The sequence below is a fragment of the Panthera tigris genome, chromosome A3 (assembly GCF_018350195.1).
Source record: "Panthera tigris isolate Pti1 chromosome A3, P.tigris_Pti1_mat1.1, whole genome shotgun sequence".
NCBI classification, from domain to species: Eukaryota; Metazoa; Chordata; class Mammalia; order Carnivora; family Felidae; genus Panthera; species Panthera tigris.
In genome coordinates this window covers 120,818,264-120,845,082 of record NC_056662.1, presented here as the reverse complement: position 1 = coordinate 120,845,082, position 26,819 = coordinate 120,818,264, and the positions used below count along the sequence as shown (strand labels likewise).

Here is a 26,819-nt window from a genome sequence, read left to right as displayed (position 1 = left end):
CCGGGTGCCCCTGAATCAAAAAGCATTACTCTAAACTGACACTGGGTTCAAATCTTGTCTACTACACTTTTGCCACGTGATCCTGGACAAATCCTTTGTTCCCCCCTCTGTGACGTGGGGCTAGCGATCCATGCGTTGTGGGCTTGCTGTGAATAGGAAATGAGCTATCGTTGGAAAGCCCTTTTTTGCACACAGAGCAGATGCTTCCTCGATGCTGACGGCGTCCCGGCCAGGCTGCTGTGTGACTAAACCGCCCTCCTCTCCGCTCTGTGCCAGCAGGTCCGGCCTCTGTTCCCCTGTGAGGAGCAGCCACGGCCCAGCAAGATGTCCCGGCACCACAGCCGCTTCGAACGAGATTACCGCGTGGGCTGGGACCGCCGAGAGTGGAGCGCCAACGGTACGCATGGGACCACCAGCATCTGCAGCGCCACCGCGGGGGCTGGTGGCGGCTCAGCCAGTAGCCTCAGCGCCCGGCCCGGCCTCTTGCCGCTGCCCGTGGTGCCGTCCCGGCTGCCCACGCCCGCCACCGCCCCGGCTCCCTGCACTACTGGCAGCGGTGAGGCCATCACCAGCCTCGTGGCCAGCTCTGCCTCCGCCGTCACCACCAAGGTAAGCCCGGCGTCCCCTCCGAGCAGGAGCCGAGCAGAGGGTCGTGGCTTCCCCTGAAGGTCTGTGCACCAGTCACCACCTTCTCCAGAGCATTGGCGTCCCTGGGGCTGGGCCAGCCGACGGTTCAAGTGAAAGCTCACATGATTTTGTTTGCCGTAAAGTCTCTCTCTGTGACTAACTTGTAAGACAAGCAGGTGCTGAGGCCATTTGTTGTCTTATGCCATGTTTACAAAGTGCTTTTTAATTTGTGTAGGGACAGTGAACTCCAAGTTGGCAATAAAGATTCCCTAAATAGGTGACTTTAGACCATGCAAGTCCCCCCGCTCCGGGGGCACCAGTGACTTAGGTTTGCAAGAAGGTAGTCACCAGCAGTAAGGCATAAACGGTCATAAATCTACTACTTGGTAACTACTCTGCTGAGAATTCTCCCATCCACTGTGCCTTCCAAGCCTCAGGTAACCCCGTGGATCGCTACTTTTGTCCCCACCTGATGGTTGGGGATACTGAGATACACCAAGTCTGTGAGAGCTGGTCCGAGGCTGGACCTTCATTGGGGCCCAGGCCTTGGGCCCCAGCAGTCAGCTTCAGGGGCATCATCTCCAGGCCATTCCCTCTCTTCTGGAGGTGGCTCCAGCCTTGGGAATGACCGCAGAAACCAGGCTGCATTACTGACTGAGATACTGAAATGAAAATGTCACCAAGTCTCATGCCTGGCTTCAGGCTGAGCTGGTCCCCCTCACGCTGCTCAGAGCCCCTCAGGAGCCAGGACCTTCCAGGGACCAGGACCCGCACCGGTGGCAGGAAGCCTGTTTATGGCCATCCTGCTTCCTCGGAGGATCAGGGGCTCTGCAGGCCGCCTTTGCCTCGGCCAGCCATTCACAGCCGCCTCCCAGGAGCCAGCGTGTGCGTGCGTGCGTGCGTGCATGTGTGTGTGTGTGTGTGTGTGTGTGTGTGTGTGTGTGTGTCTAGTGTTTTCTTCCCTGCTTTCATAAAAGTTGCGGGAGAAGTTAAAGGCGGGGGAGGCCCGGCGCAGCCATTGTGAGGTGGCCGTGGCGTTGGAAAGCTGCACTCCAGGTGTGCTGTGCCTTTGTCTCTGTGATTTTCAAAACTCCCTTTCAGCCCTGCTTCCCATTAATAACTGAGCGCTGCCGGCCCAGAGCCCAGCAGAGGCCCGAGACAATGGAGCTATTGGAGGCCAGCTCGGAGCACACTGACATCTTGCTGCAGTGCCTTATTGATTTTATTTTCCTGTTATGAAAACACCTCCCCACTGAGATGGGGAGGGAAGGAATGTTGGATGCAGGAGAGGAGATAGAGAGTTATTTGGGCACGACGCCCCCAGACCAGCCAAACGCATTCCTCCCCTGGGCACCAGCCCCCAGAACTTCCCCAATGCAGCGACCTCTGCCCGGTGGAGCCAGTCGGCTGCCCTGCCAGCCACATCTGGCGGCCACGCAGAAGGCCAGCTGTTGGCCATCTGGACAATGGCAGCTTCTGGAGCTGACCGCTGGGGGCTCCGGGTCAGGAGAGAGAAACTGGACCTGGGAGCCCGCTTGACGATTTCTGCCCTCTCTGGATGGAGGCCTTTTTATGGATGCTGTCAGGCTGCACCAGGGACAGGGGGTTGGCCCTCCAGGCAAGGGAGCTGGAGGGGACTCAGTGGTGAGGGCCTCTCACACAGGGCTGCCCCGCCCACACAGCTCCTGCTTTGCTCCCAAACAGCTTGATATTCACCATCCCTGACTGGCAGGGCCCCAAACCACAGCACATGGGAGGAGAGGAACCCAGCCTCTGATGGAAAACAGCAACTGGGGGAGCTGGGGAGCATTGCATTGATAGGGGAGGGGGCCAAAAGTTCATGCCCGTGGGACAGCCAGCTCCTTGGCACATGTCCCCTCTGTTACCATCTCCAGCCCTGCTCCAGACCTGCAAGGGCTTGTCCGGTCAAAGAAAGGTACCTGCTTACATCCGGGATTTTTCGAGGTGCTCAGGAGAATGGGGTGTGCAGCAGAAAAGGAAGACAGCAGCCAGCGGCAGCTTCTGTCCAGAACAATGTCACTGAATTTGGGCCATGGCGGTGCCTCTCTGCCATCTGGCCAAGCTGCTACCCGCCCCCCCAGACGCCTGTCTCCCTGCCTATTTGTCTAACCCCATGCCAGCACCACATCAACTGACAGGCAGGCCCAAACTGGGGTATCTGTGGTTTCCCTGGTCAGCAAGCTGCATCTTTACTGAGTAGCCAAGGGCTAGCACTTGCCCTTGGCAAACACATAGGTCAGGATATGACAAGTCTGTGGCCTGGACACTGTGACTGAGTGACCCGAGAATGTCTCTCCCATTGAGGTTATTGGCAGAGACAGCTTAGTGTTGTGGATAAAGACAGACTGGGGAGCCAGGGTGCCCAGGTTTGAATTCTGCCCTATCTCTTGTTAGCTGAGCAACCCTGAACGAGTTACTTAACCTCTCTGTGCCTTGCTCCTATAAAATGGGAACAGGTAGTGTTACCTGCCTGCCAGAGTTGTGAAGATCGTGTGAGTTAAAATACATATAAAGTGCTCAGAACAGAGCCGAGTGGTACATGGTAAATCTTGTATAGGGGTTTTTACCACAGCCGCCGTTGTCACTATCACCCAGGTAAAGCCTAGGGGACAAGGACATGCCCCTGGAAGGAAGAGGGATCATTTCCAACCTCACCAAGAGAAAAAAGTAGGTCTTCAGTTAAGAAACAGGAGGTAGGCCCCACACAGGCGGGGAAAGCACCTTGTGTTTCTGAGTGGTTACCGTTCACACCAATCTGTGACATGGAGGCATGACATGACCAAGGGGACACGGCAGCAAGAAGAGCTAGAGGGAGGACATCTAGGGGGCCCCAAACTAACCCTGAAGCCAGCATTGCCCGGTAAGCCTGACAGTGGAGTGAAGGGATTTTAAAGCTTTTTCAGCCATGGGACCCCTTCCTCCAAGGAAAGCCCAGTGTGTACCCAGGGCCAAGACCCTACTCTGGTGGAAGGTGGCTGAGAGAGGGGGCTGCGTGGAAGCCAGGCTCAGCGCCCTGTGTTCCTGCTGCCCTGGAGTGTGGTGATGGCTGCTTGAACATACCGGCATGCTTTCCTCAGTGAAGGGTCTGGCACCACGAGTGAGCCAGGGTCACACCCAAGGACTCAGGGAAAGGCCCCCAAGGTGACTCTCGGGGACAAGTGTCAGTGCTGCCAGGCCTTAGCGTCCCCCCAGGCTGGGCATGGAGCAGGTGTCACATCTCTCTGGGGGCTGGGGGCCACCAGTGGCATCCGATGCCATCGCCACCGATGCAGAGACGGCCTGTCCCCTCTCTTGCCCCTAGTCCCATGGGCCTGCTCACCCTCTCACTCTCAGTGCTAGGACTGCATCTTCCAGGCCATGGGGGGACCGTCTCAGCTCCCCAGGGTAGGGACAGCTGGCTGTGTGCCCTGGGGCTGGTTAGTGAGGTGATGACAATTCTTTCTGTCACCGCTGCCTTAGGCCTGAGTTGAGTTTTATGTTTCTTCGTTTTTCTGTGACCTGAGGATTTCTAGCTGGTCTTTGATGAAAGGCCAGTTGGACAAGCACAGATTCCGGGCCATTGAGGTAGGGGAGGGCATGACCAAATGACACACACACAGACACACACACACACACACACACACACACACACACACGCCCGCAAGTCCCCAGAGCCTCAGAGGAACATAGTGACCGTGCCCTCCGGCCTCTCTATTTTGCTTGTCAGAAGAATGAGGCTCAGAGAAAACAAGACTTGCCAAGGGCCCCCAGTGAGTGAGAAATGGACCACCTGGGCTGCCTCCTTTCCCCAGGCCGCCTGGCACAGCGCGTTCTCCATGGTAACCGTTACTGTGGCATTGTTACGGTAACTTTTCCCATCCTTCCATCCACCTCCTCAACAGCAGATACCAATGTGCAAGAAAATGGGCATATTTACTTTTTGGGTTAGGTAGGAAAATTTAGCCCGAAGATTTTGTCGACTCTCTATCGTACAGCTAGTGAGGGCTTCAAGCTGTCGAACCATGGCAGAACTGGGTTTGAATCTGACCTCTGCCTCCCAGGAGATGAGTATGTCTCTGAACCTCAGTTTCTTTGTCTATAAAATGGGAACAATCATAGGGTCTTCCTCGCAAAGATGGTGTGGGGATTGGTTAAGTCATTTTAAAAAGCTAAATCAGAGATTGGGTCAGACAAGTATCTGTCCTATTCGGGTAAACCCGGCTCCCAGGCAGTTGGTGCTGGCAGGACCCTCTCTGGACCGTCCCCTCCCCCTGACTGTGGCGGCATGAGGTCACCGAGAGCTTGGACAGCCCTGTTCCTGGCCCACCGCTGCCACTCTGGGCTGCAGGGTGGTCAAGCCCCCTGCGGCGGGGGCAGGAAGGCGGAGCCGAGAAGCTGGACCATGACTCCCGGGCCAGGCCTGTTCGTGGGGCGGAAAGGAAACTCCACTGTCCTGCAGTTGCTGCTGCATGAAATTTAAATTATTCTCAGCAAACCTGCCTGACAGATGAAACAGAAAAGGGACGGCTTCATAAAATGCAATTTCGTTCTTGAAAGAACGGACCTTGCAGAATCCTGGCTGATGCCTGCGAAATGTGTTGGGGGCTTTTTTTCCTTGTGGTCAGGAGCACTCGTGCTCAAACATTCCCATCGTTCCGTGGAGCTAAGCCCTTGAAAATAAATCTGGGCTGGGAAGAGAGAGACATAGCCTGTGTCAGAGGCCTGAGGAAAACCGAAAGGGGCCGTGAGGTCTGTAGGCTCCATCCTCTGAGTGCCAAACACCCAGATTTTTTACATTTATGAGCCACCACTTTTAGGGTGGATATATGTCATCAGAGAGACGGCCCCGGCAACAGCGTCTTCCTCGTACCCTCTAAACTCTCTGGAGAGATGCCCTGCGTGGGGGAGATGATCTGGGATTTCTGTGGGGAATCATGTGAATGACCTCAAAGCCCTGCCTGGCGGGCCCCTCCCCTCGTGTGGCTCCGGTGTCCACAAATGGATAAGGACGCTTTTGCACAGCTACAGAATGAGAAGCAGACCACCCTCTACTCTTGTATTCACACTGGTTGGGAGAATCCCTCCAGTCCCCTTTGTGGTGAATTTCCAGACTGTGCGTGATTTTATCCAGAAGCCTGTTCTTGCTCCGTGAATGAGAATTTGTGATTTCCCTCGTGATAAATTATCAGGCACTGATCACGCGTCGTGAGGCAGCTTGTGCATGTTCGTGCCGAGCTGATGGGTTTTGCCTGCACTTTGAGGTGCCGCCACGGTTTGGATTGTATCTTCATTGACTTCAAACCCATCTGTCAGTCATGAAATGTGTACAGTTGAAAAATGCCCTGATTTCCAAAGCATCCATTTCAAAACCTACAGTCCAGGGAAGGCGGACCGGAGTGGCTTGAACTCAAATTTGTGACTAAAGGGGCAAAAAAGAAGGGAGAACACTCTGCATTCTACCGCATTTGTAAGGGGTAAACCACCTAGGTTAGCTTTTGCTACAGAACAATCATTCAAAAACTTGGTGGCTTAAACCTTGACAGTTCTGTGAGCTGGCTGTCCGTTCTGGTCTGGGCCGACTCTCTCATTTGTATGCGGTCAGCTGCAGGTTGGCTCAGGGTGGCTGGTCGGGGTTGGCCTCACCCACACATCTGTGCTTCACAGCCCGTCAGCCAGGGAGTCTCAGTCCCCCTCCGTGTGGCCTGCCATCCTCTATCCAGCTAGCTGGGGCTTGTCCACGTGGTGGACTCAGGCTTCCAAGAGCAGCAAGGGGGCAAGACTCCATGCACGAGGGCTTTTGTAAGCTCTGCTTGAGGCACGTTTGCTGAAATCCCGCTAGCGCAAGAAGTCTCACGGCCAAGCCAGATTCCAGGAGTGGGCAGAGAGACCCTGGCTCTCGACAGCACCGTGTTGCAAAGGGGCAGACACATAAGGATGGGAAGCATTTGTGGTCATTTCTGCAACATACCTCCAGGCTTTCCAGCACACTTGCTCAAAGCCACGGCTCACATGCCTTAGGCAGAAAGGACAGGTCAATCTGTTACTCTCCTCTACATGGCCTGGTGCAGGAAATCAATATGGGACCTGCATAATGTAAACACACTGGGGCTACACACATCCCATCCACACCAAGAGCTGCCTAGTGAGGTCTGAAAGAAGGGCCCAACAAGGATTGTGTTGCCAGAGAGAAGGAGGGGCAGCTGGCCGCCAGGGAACCTCACAGGGTGCATTTACCTTAAGAACCCATGGCTGGCCGGGACTTGGCCCTCACGTGATCCCGTCACTGCCCCAAAGTTGGTGGGACTGGGGCACAGCCGTTCCCAGGATATTCTCACGGATAGAGGCTGACCTGTGACTAAGAATGTTAAAAAACCACCCCGAGGAGACCACCTTTGTGGGTTTTGACCAGTGAATTTCTCCCTGTGAGAATCCGCATGGGAAACAGATTCTCAACAGAAGACTTTCTGATGAACCTGAAATCAGAAAAGGGAGCCAGTTATGTGGTGCAAATGTTCAGGAGCCGAAAATTGGACAGCCCCACGGCTCTTTCTCCCTAATAGGCTAAATCCCATGCAATTTCCCAAAAAGCCCTTGGAAAGGCCTCTTCTTAAATTAAATTAGGTTTTCTGCGAACAGCGTCATTCAAGATGAACATAAATCTACTTCTTATTCACTTTTAATGGTTTTCCCTGTTTTACTTAATTACTCATGTTGCAATTAAACATTTTTTTTCATAGCAAAAGGACAGTATTTTAGCTACATTATGGGTTAAATAGGCTTTGGAGAACTAGCCTGGGAGTCTCATCACCGTTTATAACATTGTTTTTTATAGGGAAAGTATGTTCCAAAATCTAAACAGCCAAATTACAAATGAACTTTCAGAACCCAACCCATTTGTTAACTGGGAACTGTCTGCAATGCTAAAAATAACTCGGGGAAATAAACATAAAAACGAGAGCTCAACACCCCTTGGTATCATTTGTTCCCCATCAGCATCTGAAGCTCTCGTTCAATTTCAGGCAGGAGGATTTTCTCCAAACCCAGACTGACCCTGTCCCCATGTTACTCACTTCCATGACACAGGCCACCAAATTGGCTTGAGCCCTCCCAAAGCATAATGCCATCGAGAAGAGTCACTGCAAAGCCCCCGCAGAGCTAAACTGATGTAACGTGACAGATTATCAATCAGTTTCAGCGCCCCGTTCGCTGCCCTGAAATGAAGGCTCAGGAGAACTCTGTGCTTCTCTGGCTACCTTCTCCACTAGTCATGTTCATTTGCATCCTGAATTTGCCTCTGTAGAACCCGTAGGCAAGAAACCTCATTTTCCTCTGGAAAATAAGGGCCCTACACACTCAGCAGAGCATCAGCGTACATTCAGAGGCTGCTGGCACATGTATTGACGGGGTGGGAGCCCTGTGGTCCCAGCCTCCTCTCTCCTGCCTCTTACTGGAGATGGATGAACACATCGGACCCTCTGGCACCACGAGAGAAGTCCTTGGGGCTGGACAAGGTGCACACTGATAGCAGAGGGCCAGTGGTCAGCACCTCCCTGCCTGGACTTAAACTCCTGGCTGCTGGCTGCCATGGTCCCTTAAGGAAAACACTCTTTAGTACCCACATGGGGTTCTCATTAGATCTACTTCTTTTTTTTTTTTTTTACATTTATGATTTGTGCTCTAGTTTTTTATTTATTTTTATTTTATTTATTTAATTTACATCCAACTGAGCATATAGTGCAACAATGATTTCAGGAGTAGATTCCTTAATGCCTCTTACCCATTTAGCCCCTTCCCCCTCCCACCACCCCTCCAGTAACCCTCTGTTCTCCATATTTAAGAGTCTCTTATGTTTTGCCTGCCTCCCTGTTTTTATATTATTTTTGCTTCCCTTCCCTTGTGTTCTAACTGTTCTGTTTCTTAAATTTCTCATATGAGTGAAATCATATGACATTTGTCTTCCTCTATTTCACTTAGCATAATACCCTCCAGTCCCATCCACATGGTTGCAAATGGCAAGGTTTCATCCTTTTTGATTGCTGAGTAATACTCCATTGTGTGTGTGTGTGTGTGTGTGTGTGTGTGTGTGTGTGTGTATATATATATATATGTGTGTATGTATATATATATATATCCATTCATCCATTCTTTATCCATTCATCCATTGTTGGACATTTGGGCTCTTTCCATACTTTGGCTATCATCGATAGTGCTGCTATAAACATTGGGGTGCATGTGCCCCTTTGAAACAGCACACCTGTATCCCTTGGGTAAATACCTAGTAGTGCAATTGCTGGGTTGCAGAGTAGTTCTATTTTCAATTTTTTGAGGAACCTCCATACAGTTTTCCAGAGTGGCTGCAGCAGTTTGCATTCCCACCAGCAGTGCAAAAGAGACCCTCTTTCTCCACATCCTTGCCAATATCTGTTGTTGCCTGAGTTGTTAATGTTAGCCATTCTGACAGGTGTGAGGTGGTATCTCATTGTGGTTTTGATTTGTATTTCCCTGATGATGAGTGATGTTGAGCATTTTTTCATGTGTCAGTTAGCCATCTGGATGTCTTCTTCGGAGAAGTGTCATTAGACCTACTTTTGAGCCAAGGCATTTTGGTTAAGCTTGCTGTCCCTAACCCCTACTCCTATCCTCTTTCACCCTTAGAAGCCACAAGGGCTTCCCCATAGGCCACTCCTTGGGCTGTCAAAAAGCAGGCTCCTCACCTGCCCAGACAGAGCAGGGGTGCTAGAGGGAGTCCCTCACACCTGGAGTGGGGAGGAATCAAAGCCCAAGGGACTCCCCATGGCCAAGAGGCTGGTCTTGAGGAACCGAGGAGAGTTGAAAGGATCCCAATCACTCATCCTTTTGGAGTTGACCTCTTTATTTTAAAAACCCGGATTTAAATGACTGAGGGTAAGCTGAAATAGAAGGACAGACTCATGAGGCCAGCTTCATGGACAGCCATCCTAGGCCAGTCTGCTTCCAGCTGGCTGTCAGGTGTAGACCAGGGGACTCCCATGCTGAGACCTCTGTCTCTAGTCAAGAGAAGATTTACCCAGCTCTGCCCGGTGCACCAGGCCCCAGCTCTAACTCTTCTGTGATCCTCTTTGCGATTCTAGAACAGCATCTGCCTTGAGGTTACCTTGGGGGAGCTCCTCTGGCAGCACAGAAAGCTTCTGAACACAGGGTAGCCTTTTTCTAGGTTAAAAGAAACCCAACTCCACACCACAGTGGCACTGAACATGATTTCAGATTCTTGACCTGCTACTTAAAGAATTCCTTCATCAGGTTAGAAGTGGCCCTAAGGCTGGAAGGTAGGGTAGAAGGGGAGGAATAAGGAGGTAGAATGGCCAAGCCTGCAAGTGAACAGGTAGCTGTCATCGTGCCAGCGCAGGACGTGGAGAACCTTGCCAGGCCTGTCAGAATGACCTTCGAGGTCTGTAAGGGTGTTGCTGGCTGTCTACCTGATGTCCATTTTCTTTCCCTCTTCCTTCCTACCAGAACCTCAGTTCTGGTCAGGTATCTACCACCTCTCATGCTTTGGGGAAATTGAACCCTAGGCCCTACTGGAATTGTGATGGTTCTAAGCCAGGTGTTGGTGATCCCCTTCCCCCTGGTCATCATGGGTTTAGGAAGGGTCATGTGACCCACTTATAGCCATGGAACATGAGAGTAATACTGTCCAGAGGCTTTGGGGAAAGTTTTTTTCCTTCTAAAGAGTCACAAAAAGAAGGCCATCTTTCTTCCTCTCTATTGCCATATCTGGACATGATGCCTTGAACCATCATGCTACAGACCTGAGGATGAAACCAACATGGGATAGAAATAGAATAGACAGAATAGAAAAACACAAGAGAATTCCGGATATATGGAACCAGAGCCCTAATGTTGCATTGCTGTCTGCCTCTGGGCTTCTTGATATGTGAGCTAATACATTTCACAGTTGAATAAAAAATAAACGAAGCACAACTGCCTCCATTGCACGGATGGCTCCCTGATGACAGCATGGGTGCCTTCATCCATCTCCCAGACCTCACCTGGCACATTGACTTGCCAAAAACAGCTGCAGTGACCTTTGTGAGTGCCCTCTACCTGTTATTCATTCATTTCAGCACTCCCTGCTATCTACAGGGGTTCTGCTATCCATTGCTTCCCTAAATGCCAACACCGGGACATAGACTACTATCGCCACGCTCCTGTGTTTTCGTGGGGCCGTGTTTCCGGCTGAGGGAAATCCACCAACACACTGAGTGCCTGAACCATGGGTCACTTGAGAGTTCACCCCTGCCACCTACTTCAGCCACAATTCCCAGACATATAAAGAATTCTCATGCCCCGGGGCCTTTGCACTTGCCACTCACTCTTGCCCACCCAGAAAACAGAAAACACTCCTGTTCATCCAACAAGTGACCGCCCAAACGTTGCCACCTCTGGATGGAAAAACAATTGCTGTTATTTCTCTTGTTCCCTTAACACTTCTGTTTATGTCCTTATGTAATGCCTAAACTATATGTACTTATTCACTTATGCATTTGTATCTTTATTAGGCAGTGAACTCCATAGAATAGGCTTCATATGATGCCGAGCATATAGAGGTTCTCAGTAAGTGTGTAAGGACAGAATGAATGAATTTTACATATAATTCTTTACTCATTTATTTAGCCCCTATTGCTGGGGTCGACGGAGGATGAATGCCTTTGACATCTCTACAAAGGGGCAGATCAGCGTTCAAACAATGAGTAATTTCGGTGGATGCCCATGATGCGGATGATGAAGACAGGACCCGCATGAGCCAGAAGGAAGCCTTCATGGGCTTGTGGATGGGACCAGATAATGAAGCCTGGATGGCAGGACAGATTTAACATATCAAGGCCTTTGCCCTGAGTCCTGTGCCCCTTCCCATGTCTCCCTAAGTGTTTGGTCTTACAGGATCACAAATATTAGCATGTATTCAGCATTAGTACTTTTTCTCCATTGATTAGTATTTTCTTGGGACTCGTTACCGTTCGCCTGTAATTCTCAGCAGCTTTTTACATTTGGTTATTTCATTTAAGGTGCTCGCAGAGTAATTATTTTCTTCCAGGCACTCTTCTAACCACCTTCCCAACCTTAACTTGTATAGTCCTCGGAGGTAGCTGCTGTTACCACCATTAGAGTTGAGAAAGAAAGGCTGAGGGAATTGGCTGAGCTCACTCAGCAGGCTGGGCCGCATCCCTCCCTGGGCAGTCTAGCTGCAGAGCCGGGCAAGGAGCTCTGGATGGGCCGCGCCCAGAACCACGTTCGGTGAGATTTGTTGAATGAGCAGCTCGCTGAACATCTTGCTGTGAACATCTTTCCCCGGTGTTCACCACGTCTCCTGAAGAGATAGCTGCAGGCTCCCCACTGGAACAGTTTTGTTCAGCAATCTGAAACAACCACCAATGCTAAGACCAAAACACGTGTGGGATTTCGTGGCCCAGCCCCAAACCTCCTAGAGGCCCGGCCACAGTTCTGTTCATTTAATTCTCTCTGGTCAGCTGACCTTTCCTTGCCATCCAAGCCATGTGTGCGGTCAGACTCGGCTCAGCTTCAGGACATTGGGGATGGTTGAGTCTTGAGGCCAAGCAGGGTTTCTTGTTTTGGTCCGGGACACAGTACACGGCTGCTGTCTACTTTAGGTTTTTTTTTTGGCTGCTTCCAGGCTACTTTGGCTTGTTCTGTTCCAGGAGGGCATTCTAGGCCGTCACAACTGCCCACAGGTACGACCCTGGTGGGCTTGGGGCAAGACCCAAGTAAAAGGGGTCAGCTCCTTCATCTTGGTAGATTTCCACCTGGGCTGGGGAATGGGGATACCAGAGAATTGTGGACTGACCCCTGATGTCAGACGGGCTTGAAGCAGCCATGACTTGTCCCTGTCTTCTCTGTGACCTCAGCACTGCTCTAGGGGAACAGAGAGGAGAACGAAAACGCGACTATTTATTATGGGTTTCGTTACTAGCGGGGGCAGGCTGGGGTCAAGAGACCGGGGTCAAGGCCCGTGTCCACACGTCACTGTCTGGGTGACCTCAACGCGGGCACTCAAGGTTTCGAGATGCAGTTCCCTTACCTGTAAGCTGCTTCCAGGCAGGCCCCTTCCCTGGGCTGTACTGAGGTCAGAGACAGAAAGTAGGTTAGAGGTCACCAGGGGCTGAGTGGAGGGGCCGAGGTGGGTTGATACTGCTGAATGGGCACAGGGTTTCTGTTGGGGGGATTAAAAAGTTTTGGAAATGAACAGTGGCCATGGCTGTAAGGCATTGGGAATGTAACAAACACCGCTGAATCGTACACTTAAAAATGGTAAAAATGGCAAATTGCATATCACACGTATTTTACAACGAGAAGAAATTAAAAATAAATAAATGCCCCGCCGTCAAAAGAGAGAGGAGATATCCCTGTAAATTCAGGCAGAGCTGAGGCACCAAGTAATTTCCCATAAAAGAGAAAAAGGATTGCCTATCACAGTGGCCAGCACAGAGGTCAAATGCACACCGGCAGGGGCTTGGTGGGAATGTGAGGAGGAAGTCCTAAGAAGTGGTCAGGGGAGGGGCTGCCTGGGGGGTCGCGGGGTTGGTGTCACTGAGGGATGCCCACCATGGTGCACGCGGCAGCCTGACTGCCTCGGGAAGGTGCTCAGCTCTGCCACGAACTCTTCTCCCATCTGCAGCAGCCCCGCGGGCTCTGGGGCAGCCCCACGGCTAGGTTCCTACCAGGCACAGTGGGAAGGCCAGGCGCTTGATGGGGAGGGCTCCTGGCAGGTGCAGGAGCCACTGGTGGGCGCAAGTGTGCTCATTTTCTCTGGCATCCCCAGGAGCCGGGGCTGTGGGTAAAGCCTCTTCTGGGCTGTGCTCAGTGGCAGTTATAAATCTCACCAGCAGCAAGGGTACTCCAGGCTAGAGACGTGGAGCCCCCCCCCCCCCCTGCACAGGTGTGCATGCTAACCCTGTGCTCTCAGAGGCCATTTGAGGAAGCGACTTAGAGCCACCTGCCAGCCGAGACCCTACCCACGTCCTGGGGCTTGCCACCACCACCCCCATCAGCATCACCAACACCAGGGCTTACCGAGTCCTCACTGTGAGCCAGCCAGGGCTCTGAGTGACTTTGCCTGCCCTAGCCCCCGGCGTCCCGTGAGTGTACGAGGCAGGTGCCATGAACGTCCTCCTCAGGGCTCAGTGAGGCGACGCGGTGCCCAGGCACGCGTCCCCCAGCCCCAGGCAAGGGAGGACGCTCGCTTCCTCCTCAGGATGCTGCCGTAGCGTGGGGCACAGGCCTGCCGCGGGCCGAAGAGGAGCGGGATCCTGAGAAGAAGGCCGTGGAGGAGGAAGGGTCGGAGCCTCTGCAGCTGCCCCTGACTGAGCTCCAGGGCCTCGCCAACCGTCCTCCCTGCACGGGAGCCTCGCCCCGGCCGGGAGCGGAGCAGACAGACTCCGTGCCGCCATCACCTCCCACATCAGGAATCTGCTGAGGGTGTGATTTTATTCCCCCACGATGTTAGGCTGAGGAGAGGATATTGGGCAAAATATATTGTCCCCATAATTCATATTAATGGGAATTCAATGGTGGTAACTTGTCATCTGCTAGATTAGGAGGGAATATTGTGTTAGAAAGGCATTAAAAAGGCGTTATGAATTGGGTTCCATTGCATCACATCGTGTTCCTTGTAAATAATTGAGGAAGAAACTGGTGCTCAGAATTCGGGATTATCCATTTTTGAGATCCCAGCAGTTCCCTCACCAGGCTGATGGGGCCCCATTGATCCAACAGCTCACACGGCTGGGGGGAAAGTCTGCACCTGGCAGGTCCAAACGTTTCCGGAAGATGAGCATTACGCTTCCAAACACGTTCTTCCTCCCAGAAGAAATTAGTAACTGCCACCTCCAGCACTAGACTCTAGGTTGTTTCTTGAAGAATCTTTCCAAGTCCAGACAGTCTGTGTCCCTTGCAGGGGGGCTCTGGTGGCATCACTGAGTCAGCAGCAGCCATGCCACCACCACTCACGCCCACCTCTGGTTCCCTTGGCGGCGAAGTCTGGAGCACCGGTGCACCCACATTCAGGCAGCGGGTCAGGCATCGACAGCTTCGGGCGTCATGGAACGAGCCTTGGTTGGAAACACCCATCTCCAGTGGGCTTCTCGGTCCTGCTCTGCCACCTGAAGGTCCCATCACCTGCTGTGGTGCCGTGCCTCCCCTTTACCTCAGACCCCTGGTGTCTCCTGGTCCTATGAAAGATAAATAGGGCTTCCTGGCTGGGACCCAGTTCTGTGTTTTGTTGCCAAAGCCAAGAATTTGACTCAGAACAGAGTAGGGGAGGAAGCTCCAAGTCTTTGCCCCACGTGTGGATATGGGCAGAGCCAGTGAACCCTCGTCCCGAGTCTCTGGCATGAACTGTTCAGAAGGCCCGACACCTGACCCCGCCCTGTCTGGGGACTATGGGGGCCGAAGAAATTCTGTGACCACTGCCAACCTTGTGGGCAGTTCTGAGGCAGCTGGTCAGTAGAGGTGTTGTTTCACGATTTCAAATATGACCGGTCAGAAAGCGGGGCAGGGGTGACTGGAGAGGGGGGGTAAGGGCCTGCAGTGTGAGGGGGCAGTCACGGCCAAAGGTTTGGTGGTTTTGAGGAGGGCAAAAGTGATCATTGGTTGGCCAACCACAGTCAGTGATCAGTCATGCTAGGGAAACCCATTGCACATCAGATGTAAGTATTTCACATACATCCTGGCCTGCACAGTGACGGCACTGGGAGCCCAGACTCCAGGTTTGAACTGCCAAATTCAAATCCTGATTCTTCTACCTTCTAGCTGTGTGACCTTTAGCAAGTTACTTCCCCTCTCAGAGCCTGGCTTCCTCCTCTATGAAACGGGATGATAGTACTATCTATTAATTGGGTTGTGGGGGAGATTAAATAAATTAATATCCCAAAGCACTTCCAGCAGTTTCTGGTGTCTAGGAGACAGACGCTCTGTAAGCATGATCTATTGCTATTATTACCTGGTCTTCATTGTGCAGCCTTCTCCTCTGTATCTGTTTCCCTCCTTGCAGAATGTGGGTCCTTGAGACATAAGATCCTGTCTCAGGCTTCATATTGGGAGAACCTCACACTTGCCTGCTATGTGCTTAGGAAATAAGTGTTGACTTATCCAATTGTATTGTGGGTAGAAAACGGTGTAGTCATGGAAATCACTTGCTTTACTCAAAAAAAAAATAGCTGTGCACTCTGGGTGGCTCAGTCGGTTAAGCATTTGACTTCGGCTCAGGTCATGATCTCATGGTTTGTGGGTTTGAGCCCCGCATCAGGTTCTGTGCTGACAGCTCAAAGCCTGCAGCCCACTTTGGATTCTGTGTCTCCCTCTCTCTCTGACCCTCCCCTGCTCGTTCTCTCTCTCTCTCTCTCTCTCTCTCTCTCTCTCTGAAAAATAAATAAACATTTAAAAATTTTAGAAAATAGCTATGCACTTCTGAAAATCACATTCCCCTTTTCATGGTCAAATATTCTCATTTCAGAGAAGTTCCGTGATGGCTTCTTGTTCTTTGTGTGGCATCTCAGTGATCGGAGTCAATAGCCCACAAAGACATTAAATATGTATTTGAAATGCATGTAGCTCCTCACTGATTAAAAGGATCCCAAAGTAAGGCATTTTGCAAAGCAATTACAATGCCTCCTTGAAACGAAAATCATCTCCTCTATTTGATGATCTCAAATCCAGAGCCGGTGCCTTGAACAGCCCTGGGCTCCAAGCCACATTCTGTTTGTTGGTGTTTATAGTGATAGTTGTGCTGTTGTACTTCTTTTATTTTGTTTTTGCTTTTTAAAGCATTTGTGGAGGTCCAGGCACCACTCCAAGAGCTTTACATGTTTTGTCTCAGTTCTTACATTAGCCCCGTGTAGTAAGCCTACAATTATCCCCATTTTGCACATGAGGAAACTGAGTCCCAGGGAGCCTGGGGAGTTTGCTCAGCATGCCAGCTCCTATGTAGTAGAAGTGGGATTTGAACCCTGCCTTTTCTTACTTCAAAGCCCAAGCTTCTCGCTCCCAAGTCTTTTACCCAGATGCCTGCCATGAGATACCTCCTGGGAGCCTCAAATATAAAGTGCCCAGAATTAACCTCTCTGTCCTCAGCCTCAGACCTGCTCCTCTCCTGCACGCCTGGCTCAGGGCCGGCCCCCCACCTGCCCAGTTGCACAGCCACCTGGAGTCTCCTCTCCTTCCCCATCCCTGTCGCTGCCACCAGGTCCACCTTCAGGACACCATCAGATCTCACCTAGAGGACACAGACAGCCTCCCTGCCCATCTCCCCCCTACATCTGCTCTCCCTCCCATCCATTCTCCCCATCACTGCAAATCTGACCTTGTCACACCACTGCTTATGTACAGGACTCATATATGAATTTGGGAGACTCCAGGTAAAAACTCTAGCCCATCACTGGGCAAACAGGAAGTGCTCAGAAAATCCTGGGGTTGTGGGAGACAATATATGCAACGTGAATTTTGTTTTATAGATAAATTCCTGGGGGCTGATTTTTTTAAAGAACTGGATGCTCATCTGAAAAAATACAAAGTTTGCCCGTTTAGACGATGACATCTCACTGGTTTCTACCATGGTCCCCCGAGGTTGTGAGACACCTCTTGTCTGTGGCACAGCCTGTAGAAATGACTGGCCTTTTAGTGTCCTTCTAGTCCTCGTGACCCCATCCAGCATTTTGCACATCGCTCAGATGCTCTCTCATTTATTCATGCAGCAAATGTCTACATTTTGTTTACCGAGAAGGTTCTGATGGCCCAGCTGGTTCGGCAGGGCCTTCTGTGAGCACAGCTTCCCTCTCGGAGAATAACCCTCCCCGCCTGGGCACCCCGTTTGTGACGAATGACAGCGGACCTCACAACGCAGCCACACACACCCCGCTCAGCACTGTGGCTATGTGTTTGTACCTAAGTTCTGGAGTGCACCCTACAAGTTCGGCCTTTGAAAAACTCTCCCAAGACACAAGCACTCAATACGTGGGTTGAGTTCTGATGAACTTAAAGGTAGTTTGCTGCCCCCCTGCATTTCCTTCGGATGCCACGCCCGAGTCAGGAAACCAGAGGTCTTGCTCAAAGTGAACACCACGGCCCCCAAGCTCCCACCTCCAGTGCCTCCCAACTACAGTAGCTGGATCATCAGGACAAGCCACAAACGAGGAAGAAAAATCTTTTTAGACTGGAAAAATAGGGCTGCTGCTGTTTTATGGTGGTGTGGTTTATGGTTTTCAAACATTTTAATTAGTTTCATTTTTAATATAAATGCACCCTGATGTTTTGTGCAGGAAGGGCACAGTTCTTAAAATCTCAGAAATAAAGTAGGGAAATGACAGATTGGCTATTAAAGCGTCATACTCAGATGTGTTATTATTATTATTGTTATTTAACATTGCTGAGCCCCAACGCTGAGCCAGGAGGGATAGTGCAGGGTGGAGGTGGAAAGGTCTAGAGGTGCCTACAATTCAGGGTGGCGTGTTGGGGGGCTCGAGGGGGGCTGGCAGCTGCTTTCTCAGCTACCAGAGGCTGCCCTGCCCCACAGAGACTTCTGAGGCTGCCGGTCACTAATGTGGACTGAGGACACGGTTGCGAGGTCTGGGTTCTGTGCCCCAACCCCATACTACGATCATTTGTTAACTTGCTAAGATTTCCCAGCACCTCCAGCCCTCCAAGGCAGAGATTTGAGCTATCTTTTTTAAGACAGGCCTCCTCCAAAGAAACCCATCTCTGCTTTAAAACATTTGACTCCATGGGGCGCCTGGGTTAAGCTCAGTCAGTTAAGGGTCCAACTCTTGATTTCGGCTTAGGTCATGATCTTGAAGTTCGTGGGTTCAAGCCCCACACTGGGCTCCGTGCTGTCAATGCAGAGCCTGCTTGGGATTCTCTCTCTCTCTCCCTCTCTCTCCGCCCCTCCCCTACTCCTGCTCTCTCAAAATAAATAAATAAACTTTTACAAAATAAAATAAAACATGTGAATCCATGAGAAAGCATGGTTAGACAGGCAGGATTTTATTTCAGGGACAATCCATTTAGTGGGTTAAATAGTGCCCCCTCCCAAAATATAGGTCCACCCAGAACCTCCAAATGTGACCTTGTTTGGAAATAGGGTCTTTGCAGATGTAACTAAGGTAAGGTTCTCAAAGCGAGATCTTCCTGGATCAGAGTGGCCCTCAGTCCAATGACAAGGAGGATCCTTTTAAGAGAAAGCAGAGGGAAGGTTGACACACAGAGATCAGAGTGACGCAGCCACAAACCAGGACCACTCGTGGCCACCAGAAGCTGGCAGAGATTAAGAAAGGACTCTTCCCTAGAGCCTTCAGAGAAAGCATGGCCTGCCGGCCCCTTGATTTTGGATTCCTGGCCTCCAGAACTGAGAGAGAATAAATTCCTGTCATTTAAGCCCCCGGTCTGTGGTAATTTGTGGTGGTGTCCTTGGGAACTACCGCGCTCCACGAAAGTATCTCATCCTAGCACCTCCTTAAAGAAGACCGCCTGAGTGGGGCTGGGTTTTCTCAAAGGACGCTCTCGATGCTCTTGAGTTTAATCCAGGAGCAGGATGGCCTGCTGACCTCTCTGCTGAGTTGAAATGAAATGCCGTCACACCTTTCTCCTCCGTGTCAAAAAATGTTTCCACAAGCTTTCTAATGACCACATGCCTGCTTCCTGGGACGTGTGGACTCCAATTTGGAAAAGTTCCAGAGGGCAAGTAAAGCCAGAAGCCAGGTGCTCCCATGTCTCTCTCCCACCCTACAGCAGCGGTCCCACCGCTGGGAGGGACCTGGTGCATCGCTTAACAAGTGTTGGGTGTCTGCAGACAGAGACACGGGCATATGAATTTAGGGTGAGACTTCTGTGGCTGGAGTCGGAAAATGGGAATGGACAGATTCTGCCGGTTATACCTCTTGCAGAAGGCTCTTAATCAAACGCAGAGAGCTATCAAGGAAATTCTTTACATCCAACAACCACGCAAGACAAATAAAAGCTCTGAGCCCTAACTGCTCCCCTCCTCTCGCTGACTTTAATTCGGAAGGAAATTCTCTTTGCTGCCATCTCTGCTCCTCTTTATGTCACTGTAAATGAAAGGAGAAGAGTGTTCTGGAGCATGGCCTTGGCCACACCTCACCTTCAAAGATGACATGTGGCATGATTGGTGGCAGGCCATTTTACAAGAGCTCCAAGGTGAGTGTGGTGCTGAGAAGACTCCTACAAACCCACACACCCACCAACACAGAACTACCCGAGTGGAAGCCAAGGCTTACGAGCCTATTTCAGGAGACAAGAGATCCCCAGGCCGGCTCGAGTCGGCCAGGCGGGTCTGTGTAATGTCTCCTCCCCAGCTGCTCCCCTGAGCCCGGGTATGAAATTAGCTTGCAACCCAAGTGTGTACCCAGCTGTTGCTGGCAGCCCAAAGCCCACCCTGGGGCAGGCGTCAGTGCTGCTCAGAGGATATTTATTCTTTAACCACTTAGGAATTGGAAGCAGAGCTGTGTATGGTGCTCCTGGAGAAAGGCACACTCCTCCCAGATTTACCCTTTGGGGATTAAAACGGCAGAAACTCTGGGAGCAGAGAATCTACATTTGGGAAGTATTGACTCTGCCCAGGGGCGTTCAGGCTGGTAACTTCTTTTTTTTTTTTTTCTTTTTCTTTTTTAATTTTCTTTTTTATTTTTTTTAAATTTACATCCAACTTAGCATATAGTGCAACAATGATCTCAGGAGTAGATTCCTTAGTGCCCCTTACCCCTTTAGCCCATCCCCCCTCCCACCACCCCTCCAGTAACCCTCCGTTTGTTCTCCATATTTATGAGTCTCTTCTGTTTTGTCCCCCTCCCTGGTTTTATATCATTTTTATTTCCCTTCCCTTATGTTCATCTGTTTTGTCTCTTAAAGTCCACATATGAGTGAAGTCATAGGATTTTTGTCTTTCTCTGACTGACTAATTTCACTTAGCATAACACCCTCCAGTTCCATCCACGTAGTTGCAAATGGCAAAATTTCATTCTTTTTGATTGCTTAGTAATACTCCATTGTATATATATACCACATCTTCTTTATCCATTCATCCATCAATGGACATTTGGGCTCTTTCCATACTTTGGCTATTGTTGATAGTGCTTCTATAAACACTGGGATGCATGTGTCCCTTCGAAACAGCACACCTGTATCCCATGGATAAATACCTAGTAGTGCAATTGCTGGGTCGTAGGGTAGTTCTATTTTTAGTTTTCTGAGGAACCTCCATACTGCTCTCCAGAGTGGCTGCACCAGCTTGCATTCCCACAGGCTGGTAACTTCTGTCTTAGAAGTGATCTAACAACTTGGGTTTAATTTCTTTGGAGAAACATATGAACTGTTTGACCTAATCACATCCTTCCAAGCCTTTGGCTACACTGTAACCCCAAGGTGGCAGTGCTGGAGCAAGTCCTTGGGCACAGAGACTGGGGGATGACTGTGGGGAGCAGAGAAAGTCCAGGGCAACACCACTTGGTGTAGACACTTGGCTTCAAACAAGGGAGATAAAGTGGAAGGCTCAGACCGTGGTACCTACTAGACCCCCACAGTAGGAACTGCCACGCAAGTGGGGTAGATGCGCAGAGACTCCAAGGGGCCCTCAACAAGGCCAAACAAATGATGGATGTGTTCGGTTGGCCTCGCCTGCAGGAGACTGCTCCCAGGAAACAGTGCCTTTAAAGGCCGGGGTGGTTCTCACAAGCTCTCAGCAACATGGCAGCTGAAATCGGTATAGGAAAGGAGATAGATTACAGGAGGTGGAATCCATTACTGAAAGATTCTTGGAGTCTAGCGGTGATAGCTGAAGCTCACTGCTAACCGAGAGATTTATGTGACAAGATTATCGATGGTATTAAGCACATTTAGAAGAGAGGATTATACCTACTTCTGGGTCAGTTCCGTGCCACCAGGCCCTGGTCTGGCCAGCGTGTTAACAGATGGACTCCTGGCTGCATGAAGGTGAAGCTAAATATTTGCACAGTCACAGGAGAGGGGGGCGGTGGGACACAGACGATGAGTTTAATGCTTGGTGGCTACGTTCAGATGCAAGGCGAGGATCCACTCGGGGTCTCTACGAAATCCGGGAAGGCTCCATTTCTACCTCCTCCCTTCCCTCCCTGCCCCCAGCAGCCTCCCCAGACCTTTGCTAGGTGACCTTCCTCCCCAAGAGGAGGGGACCCACATGTACCTGCAAACAGAAGGGTACGGTCGGAGGGCATCAAGGGATGGCAGGAAGGAGACTTCTCTTCTGGGAAGAGCAGACTCTTCTCGAGAGGAGGAAAAGCACTGTCATTGCTCTGCCACAGGAGAGCTGAAAAGTAGACCAGGCAAAGCTCTGGAGGACATGCTGCTGGGAGTGGTTCTCCGTGGCCTTTCAGAGGGTGGCTGTGATGTGGCCTGGCGGGCCCCTCTCGTCTCCGACGCTTAAGCGCAGCCGGGAGCCAACACTGAGCGGAAGGAGGCCGAGTGGCAAGCTCTGGTCAGGCTTCACCATCTAGCGATACCCCCCCCAGCCCCCGACTCAGGGATTGTTGTGCAACCCTTGAAGTTGTGAGCAGAGCTAACTTTCAATGTGACCTCAGAAAATGCTACTTTCTGAGAATCGTGGTAATATAACTGTAAGCATAGAATTCACCATTTTCTTTATTTTTTTTTAATGTTTTTATTTATTTTTGAAAGAGAAAGAGACAGGGTGAGAGTGAGGAAGGAACAGAGAGAGAGAGGGGGGAGACATAGAATGTAAAGCAGGCTCCGAGCTGTCGGCACACAACCCAACACGGGGCCCGAACTCATGAACTGGGAGATCATGACCTGAGCTGAAGTCAGACACTTAACCCACTGAGCCACCCAGGCGCCCCAACTTTCACCATTTTCAAGTGCGCAGTTCAGCGGCCTTTCGTACCCTCACGAGGTTTCTCAACCATCGCCACTGTGCAGTTCCAGAACATTTTCATCACCTTAAAAGGAAACACAGACCCACTCCACAGTCTCTCCCCGTGCCCTGCTCCCTGAAAGCGTTACTCTTTTAAAGTAAGCGTGATAGAGTGCCCTCATGGAATGCTGTCTTTGCCAACGTGGAGGGAAGAAGGAGGGCCAGGGTGAGGGTCATCGGCCCCTCCTGGAGAGGCCGTGCCCCACTGCCTGAGCATGTGGCAGGCTGCATTTCAGTTGTCTGAACTCTTCCTCCCTGCCCCGCCCCCCCCCCCCAACGCTCTGCCAGCACCTTCTTCCCTCTGTGACCTCAGCCCCTAGCATAACGGCACGCACTTAAAAAGCTTCAGCCACATTTGTCGGACAGAAGGACATAAAAACCAGTAATTCAGTAGCTGATACGCTACTTCTCATTGTTTGGGGACATACTCTTTGTCCTCGAGTTGTCACACTTGTGAACCCAGCACAGAAAGAAGCCAAACCCAGAGTAGGAAGAAAAGGGCCTTCGTGTCATTGCTTTTAATTAGATGCCCTGTTAAATTGCAGCAATTTTGTACTGTGGTTCCCTCCATGTGTCTAGGAGCTCTGAAGAAGCTCTCAAACCAAGAAAACCACGAGTTCATTTTATTCTTTCCTCCTTATTTTCTTGCAAAGGCCAATTTACTTTTTTTAGACATTTTTGCTTTTTTGCCTGCGCCATTCGTTGGGATTTGTGTATATAACAATGCTCCTTTCACAAAGGGGGTTAGTGTGGTGGGGTGGAATCCCCGGGCCCCCCACTAATCACTTTTGATGGAGTAGGACTTGGAGAATCAATTATTTTGCCTCGTAGTTTGCAGAAAGTCACTGTTCCCTCGCCTGCTTACATGGAAATAGAAGCCACCGGGAGAGCTGTTCCCTCCCCCCTCCTCTGCAGCCGCCCTGGCCGCCAGAGTCCCCACTCTGCTCCCTGGCAGGACCTGGAAAGATCAAAGGGACAGATGACAGTGCTTGGCGCCCATTTGTCACTCTATTGGAGGGAACCAATTGCAGTGTTAACAGTCAGGCTTGGTCCCGTGTTTCATGAATATTTTAGAATGTTTGCTGGCAGAATTCTAACTGTTCTGTGTCCTCCTCGGTGTACGTGTCACCCATATTCCAGAGCTTAATGGGGGCTTTGGCGGAAGGAAGCACCTCTTCTCCATTAGTCTCCTTTATTATCCTAAAACATGCCGGCTAAGCTGTTCCGTGTCCAGGGTCTAAAGTCCCCTGTGGTCCTTCTCGTTCTTGCTGCACACCAAATCCCGACACAAGGACAGGAAAACTGGCTTGGGTTTTATCGACCCAAAATTTAGGGGCTAGAGAAGAAAAAGCTTGTGCGCTGGCCCCCTTGTGACATTTCTCTCGTGTGTCGTCGGTCCGCTCTGCAGCGCTTTGTTTCTGAAAAGCCCTCTCCCCTGCCCTCCGCCCACCCCAACCCACCCTGTCCCCCGGACCCCATCTGTGGCCCACGTCTCTGGTTGTTCTCCACGGAAACCTCTGACGATTCTGACATCCTAATCCCTGCCATGCAGTTTGGGCTTGACCTCTCCCCTCCGTACGTTTCCTGACGATCCAGTAGCAAGGTCTGCTCCACCTCTTTGCCTGCCCATCACTTAGCCTGGCATGAAGCTGGACACCCGTGGGCCTCAGAGAGGAGGCCATGTTGGTAGGAGGCCACGTGGGGCCCAGGCCTCTCCCTTTCCCGGTGGGAAGGCACACTGACCCGCTTGGGAGCAGGCCAGGCAAGGAGGCAGCATCCTGGGGCCTCAGCACCCCCTCGTCACCTTCAGCTCGCCCCGTCCCGCCAGCTCCGAAGGGTGCTGCCATCACGGGACTTCCCAGGCTTCCCTAGGGCACCATGCCTTGGAGACAGATGCTCTGGCCACAGGCGAGTCTGTTTTCCCATGTCTGCGGTTTTTCTCCATGCTATCATAGAGGTACCTCTGGGCTCCTTACTCCCCGTGATATTTGTGACCAGTCCTGCCTCAGCTCCCTAGGGACAGAGGCTGTCGTCACAGAGCTGTTTTTAGGAAGGACAGGGCAACAGACTTGATCCTTTGCCGAGCAGTCACATGGAACACAAATGAGACTGTGTGTGCCCAATGTCTCCATAAACGTTGAAATGGAGAAAGGCTGTGAATCCCATGTACCTGACCGGCTTCCTTTGCCTGGCTCCACCTTTACATGGCTCTGTCTCACACCAGGGGGCCAGCCACATGCACCGGTCAGGCTCCGAGTGGCCAGGGTGGGAGCAGCCTGGGGCCTGGGGACTAGTCACCGGAGATGTTTGCTGAGGGCAGCTGGGTGCCCGGCCTGGGCCCAGTCCTCAGCGGGACTCTGCACTGGGCCCAGCGGGGGTGAGGCCAGTGTGGACCCTACCCATAGTGGACAAGCCAGCCAGCCAGCCAGCCAGCTATGCAACGTACAGAGCGTGAGAGAGCCTGCAAGGGAGCACACAGCCACTGGGCTGGGGGCCACGGTCCCCATCACCCTCAGATCTCTTGGTACACCTGAGTAAGGTGTAGTTGGGGGAGGGGGGTTGGGGGGAGGTCTTAGGTAGAGTGAGGGGTTGGGTTGTGTATTCACATCTTTTGGGAATGTGGAATTTGGATTTTCCTTGGACCCAGGATTCTGATAAAACACTGAACACACACTCGAGCTCCAGTAACACTGAGGCCTGTTAAGTGGGGAGCCGGAAAGACCCCCTCGCTGGAATGGCAGGGGAGGCTCCTGGGAGCCAGGCCTGGACATGCAGATTTGTGCTGCGGGGAAACAAGCCCCAGAGGTCAGGGGGCCTGGGGTCGGCCCTGCACGCCCCACCGTTCTCCCTCTGAGAATCACCCAACCAATGGGTCATTCGCCTGACGCTGACTGATGCCAGAGCAGTGCGGGCGGGTGTGGCAGGGTCTGAGCGGGGCATGCGTGCCCGGAGCCTGCCCGAGGGGCCCACGTCCCGTGCGGTGCTTCTCGGAGCGTGACCTGAGGACTTCCTGCTCAGAACCCCCCCTGAGGTGCCTGCTAACGGGCAGGTTCCCAGATGCCACCTCTCCCCCAGCCAGTGTTTATTGACTCTGAATCCCTAGGGCTGCAGCCTACATTTCCATTTTTACCAAGCTCTCCCCCAAGACATTTTATGATTGTTCCAGGCTGTCCCAGCAGGACACTGGAAGCAATCGTACAGGGCCCAGCCAGGCACCAGTGCGTTCTCCGGGAGGAGCCACGTCACCCAGAACTCGCCGTGTGGCCTGGTGACGTCTGGCGAGGGCAGGGCGGTGCGCCTGAATAGCCACCCGGGAGACAGCGTCCACAGCGCTCCCACTGCGCGTGCGGCAGGGCATGCAAACCTGCTTCATCTTTGTGTCATTCACAGACTGAGCCCAAAGATGGAGGCTTCCAGACACCGGTCCTCCTGGCCCTACCCTGCCTGCCGGTGACACGTCGCCCCGTAACCTTCACTCATGTGTCTGTCTCCTGCCACACATGTGCTCCTCCAGGCCCAGCATCTGTCTTACTCATCCTTCTCTCCCTTGTGCCCAGTGGGCTTTGATACATGGAAGGTGCTCAATAAATGTCTGCTCACTTCATGTAATCTGCTGCATTGAGGCAGGAAAGGGCCTACTGGCCTGTGGGCCCCTTTCCTTGGACCCGGTGAGCAGGAATGGACAGAGGGTCTGGCCTGCCATCTGAAGACCCTCTACCTCCCCCGCTGAAGGAAATATTGATTCTGCTGTTTGTTTTGCAAGGAAGCTGTCCCCACTGGGACAGCCAGATCTAGTGCAAGTGAAATGGAAACTGGGAAGGAGGCAGCCGGTCTATTAATAGGGCGGCCCGGGCGTGTCCAGGAGGAGGAGAGGCCCTGGGGGATTATTCTGGAATCCTGCTGGCCCACCCACCCGTCTCAGCGCTGTTCCTCTTCGTGTTGCTGCAGATAGAGATGGGAAACCCAGCAGTGTCAATCGGGTCACCTTTTAAGCAGAAGCCAAGTTGAGCAGCTGTGGCCCACGACTCCCGAGAAGAGCCCCTAAAACCCCTGTTGGACACAGCACAAGGGTCAGCAGACAGACGGCACATCTGGGACCTAGAGGAAAACAAGCTTTTCCTTTCTGCTTCAGAGGAAAATTTGAGTTGAGCAAAGCAGGGCGAACCCAGCAGCCATCTGGATGCTACACAGTCTAGACGCTAAATCCAGTACCCCAGTTACCCGGAAC

General features: G+C 51.8%; 1 protein-coding gene across 1 annotated transcript in view; it reads left to right on the top strand.

The window, feature by feature from the left end:
- Window positions 1-324: 324 nt before the first annotated feature.
- The window catches only part of KLHL29 (kelch like family member 29), a 143,264-nt gene continuing 116,769 nt past the window's right edge, over window positions 325-26,819 (top strand). Inside the window, exon 1 of the mRNA XM_042982421.1 lies at window positions 325-609. Coding sequence (XP_042838355.1) covers window positions 325-609 — 285 coding nt within the window. The remainder of the gene's footprint in view (window positions 610-26,819) is intronic.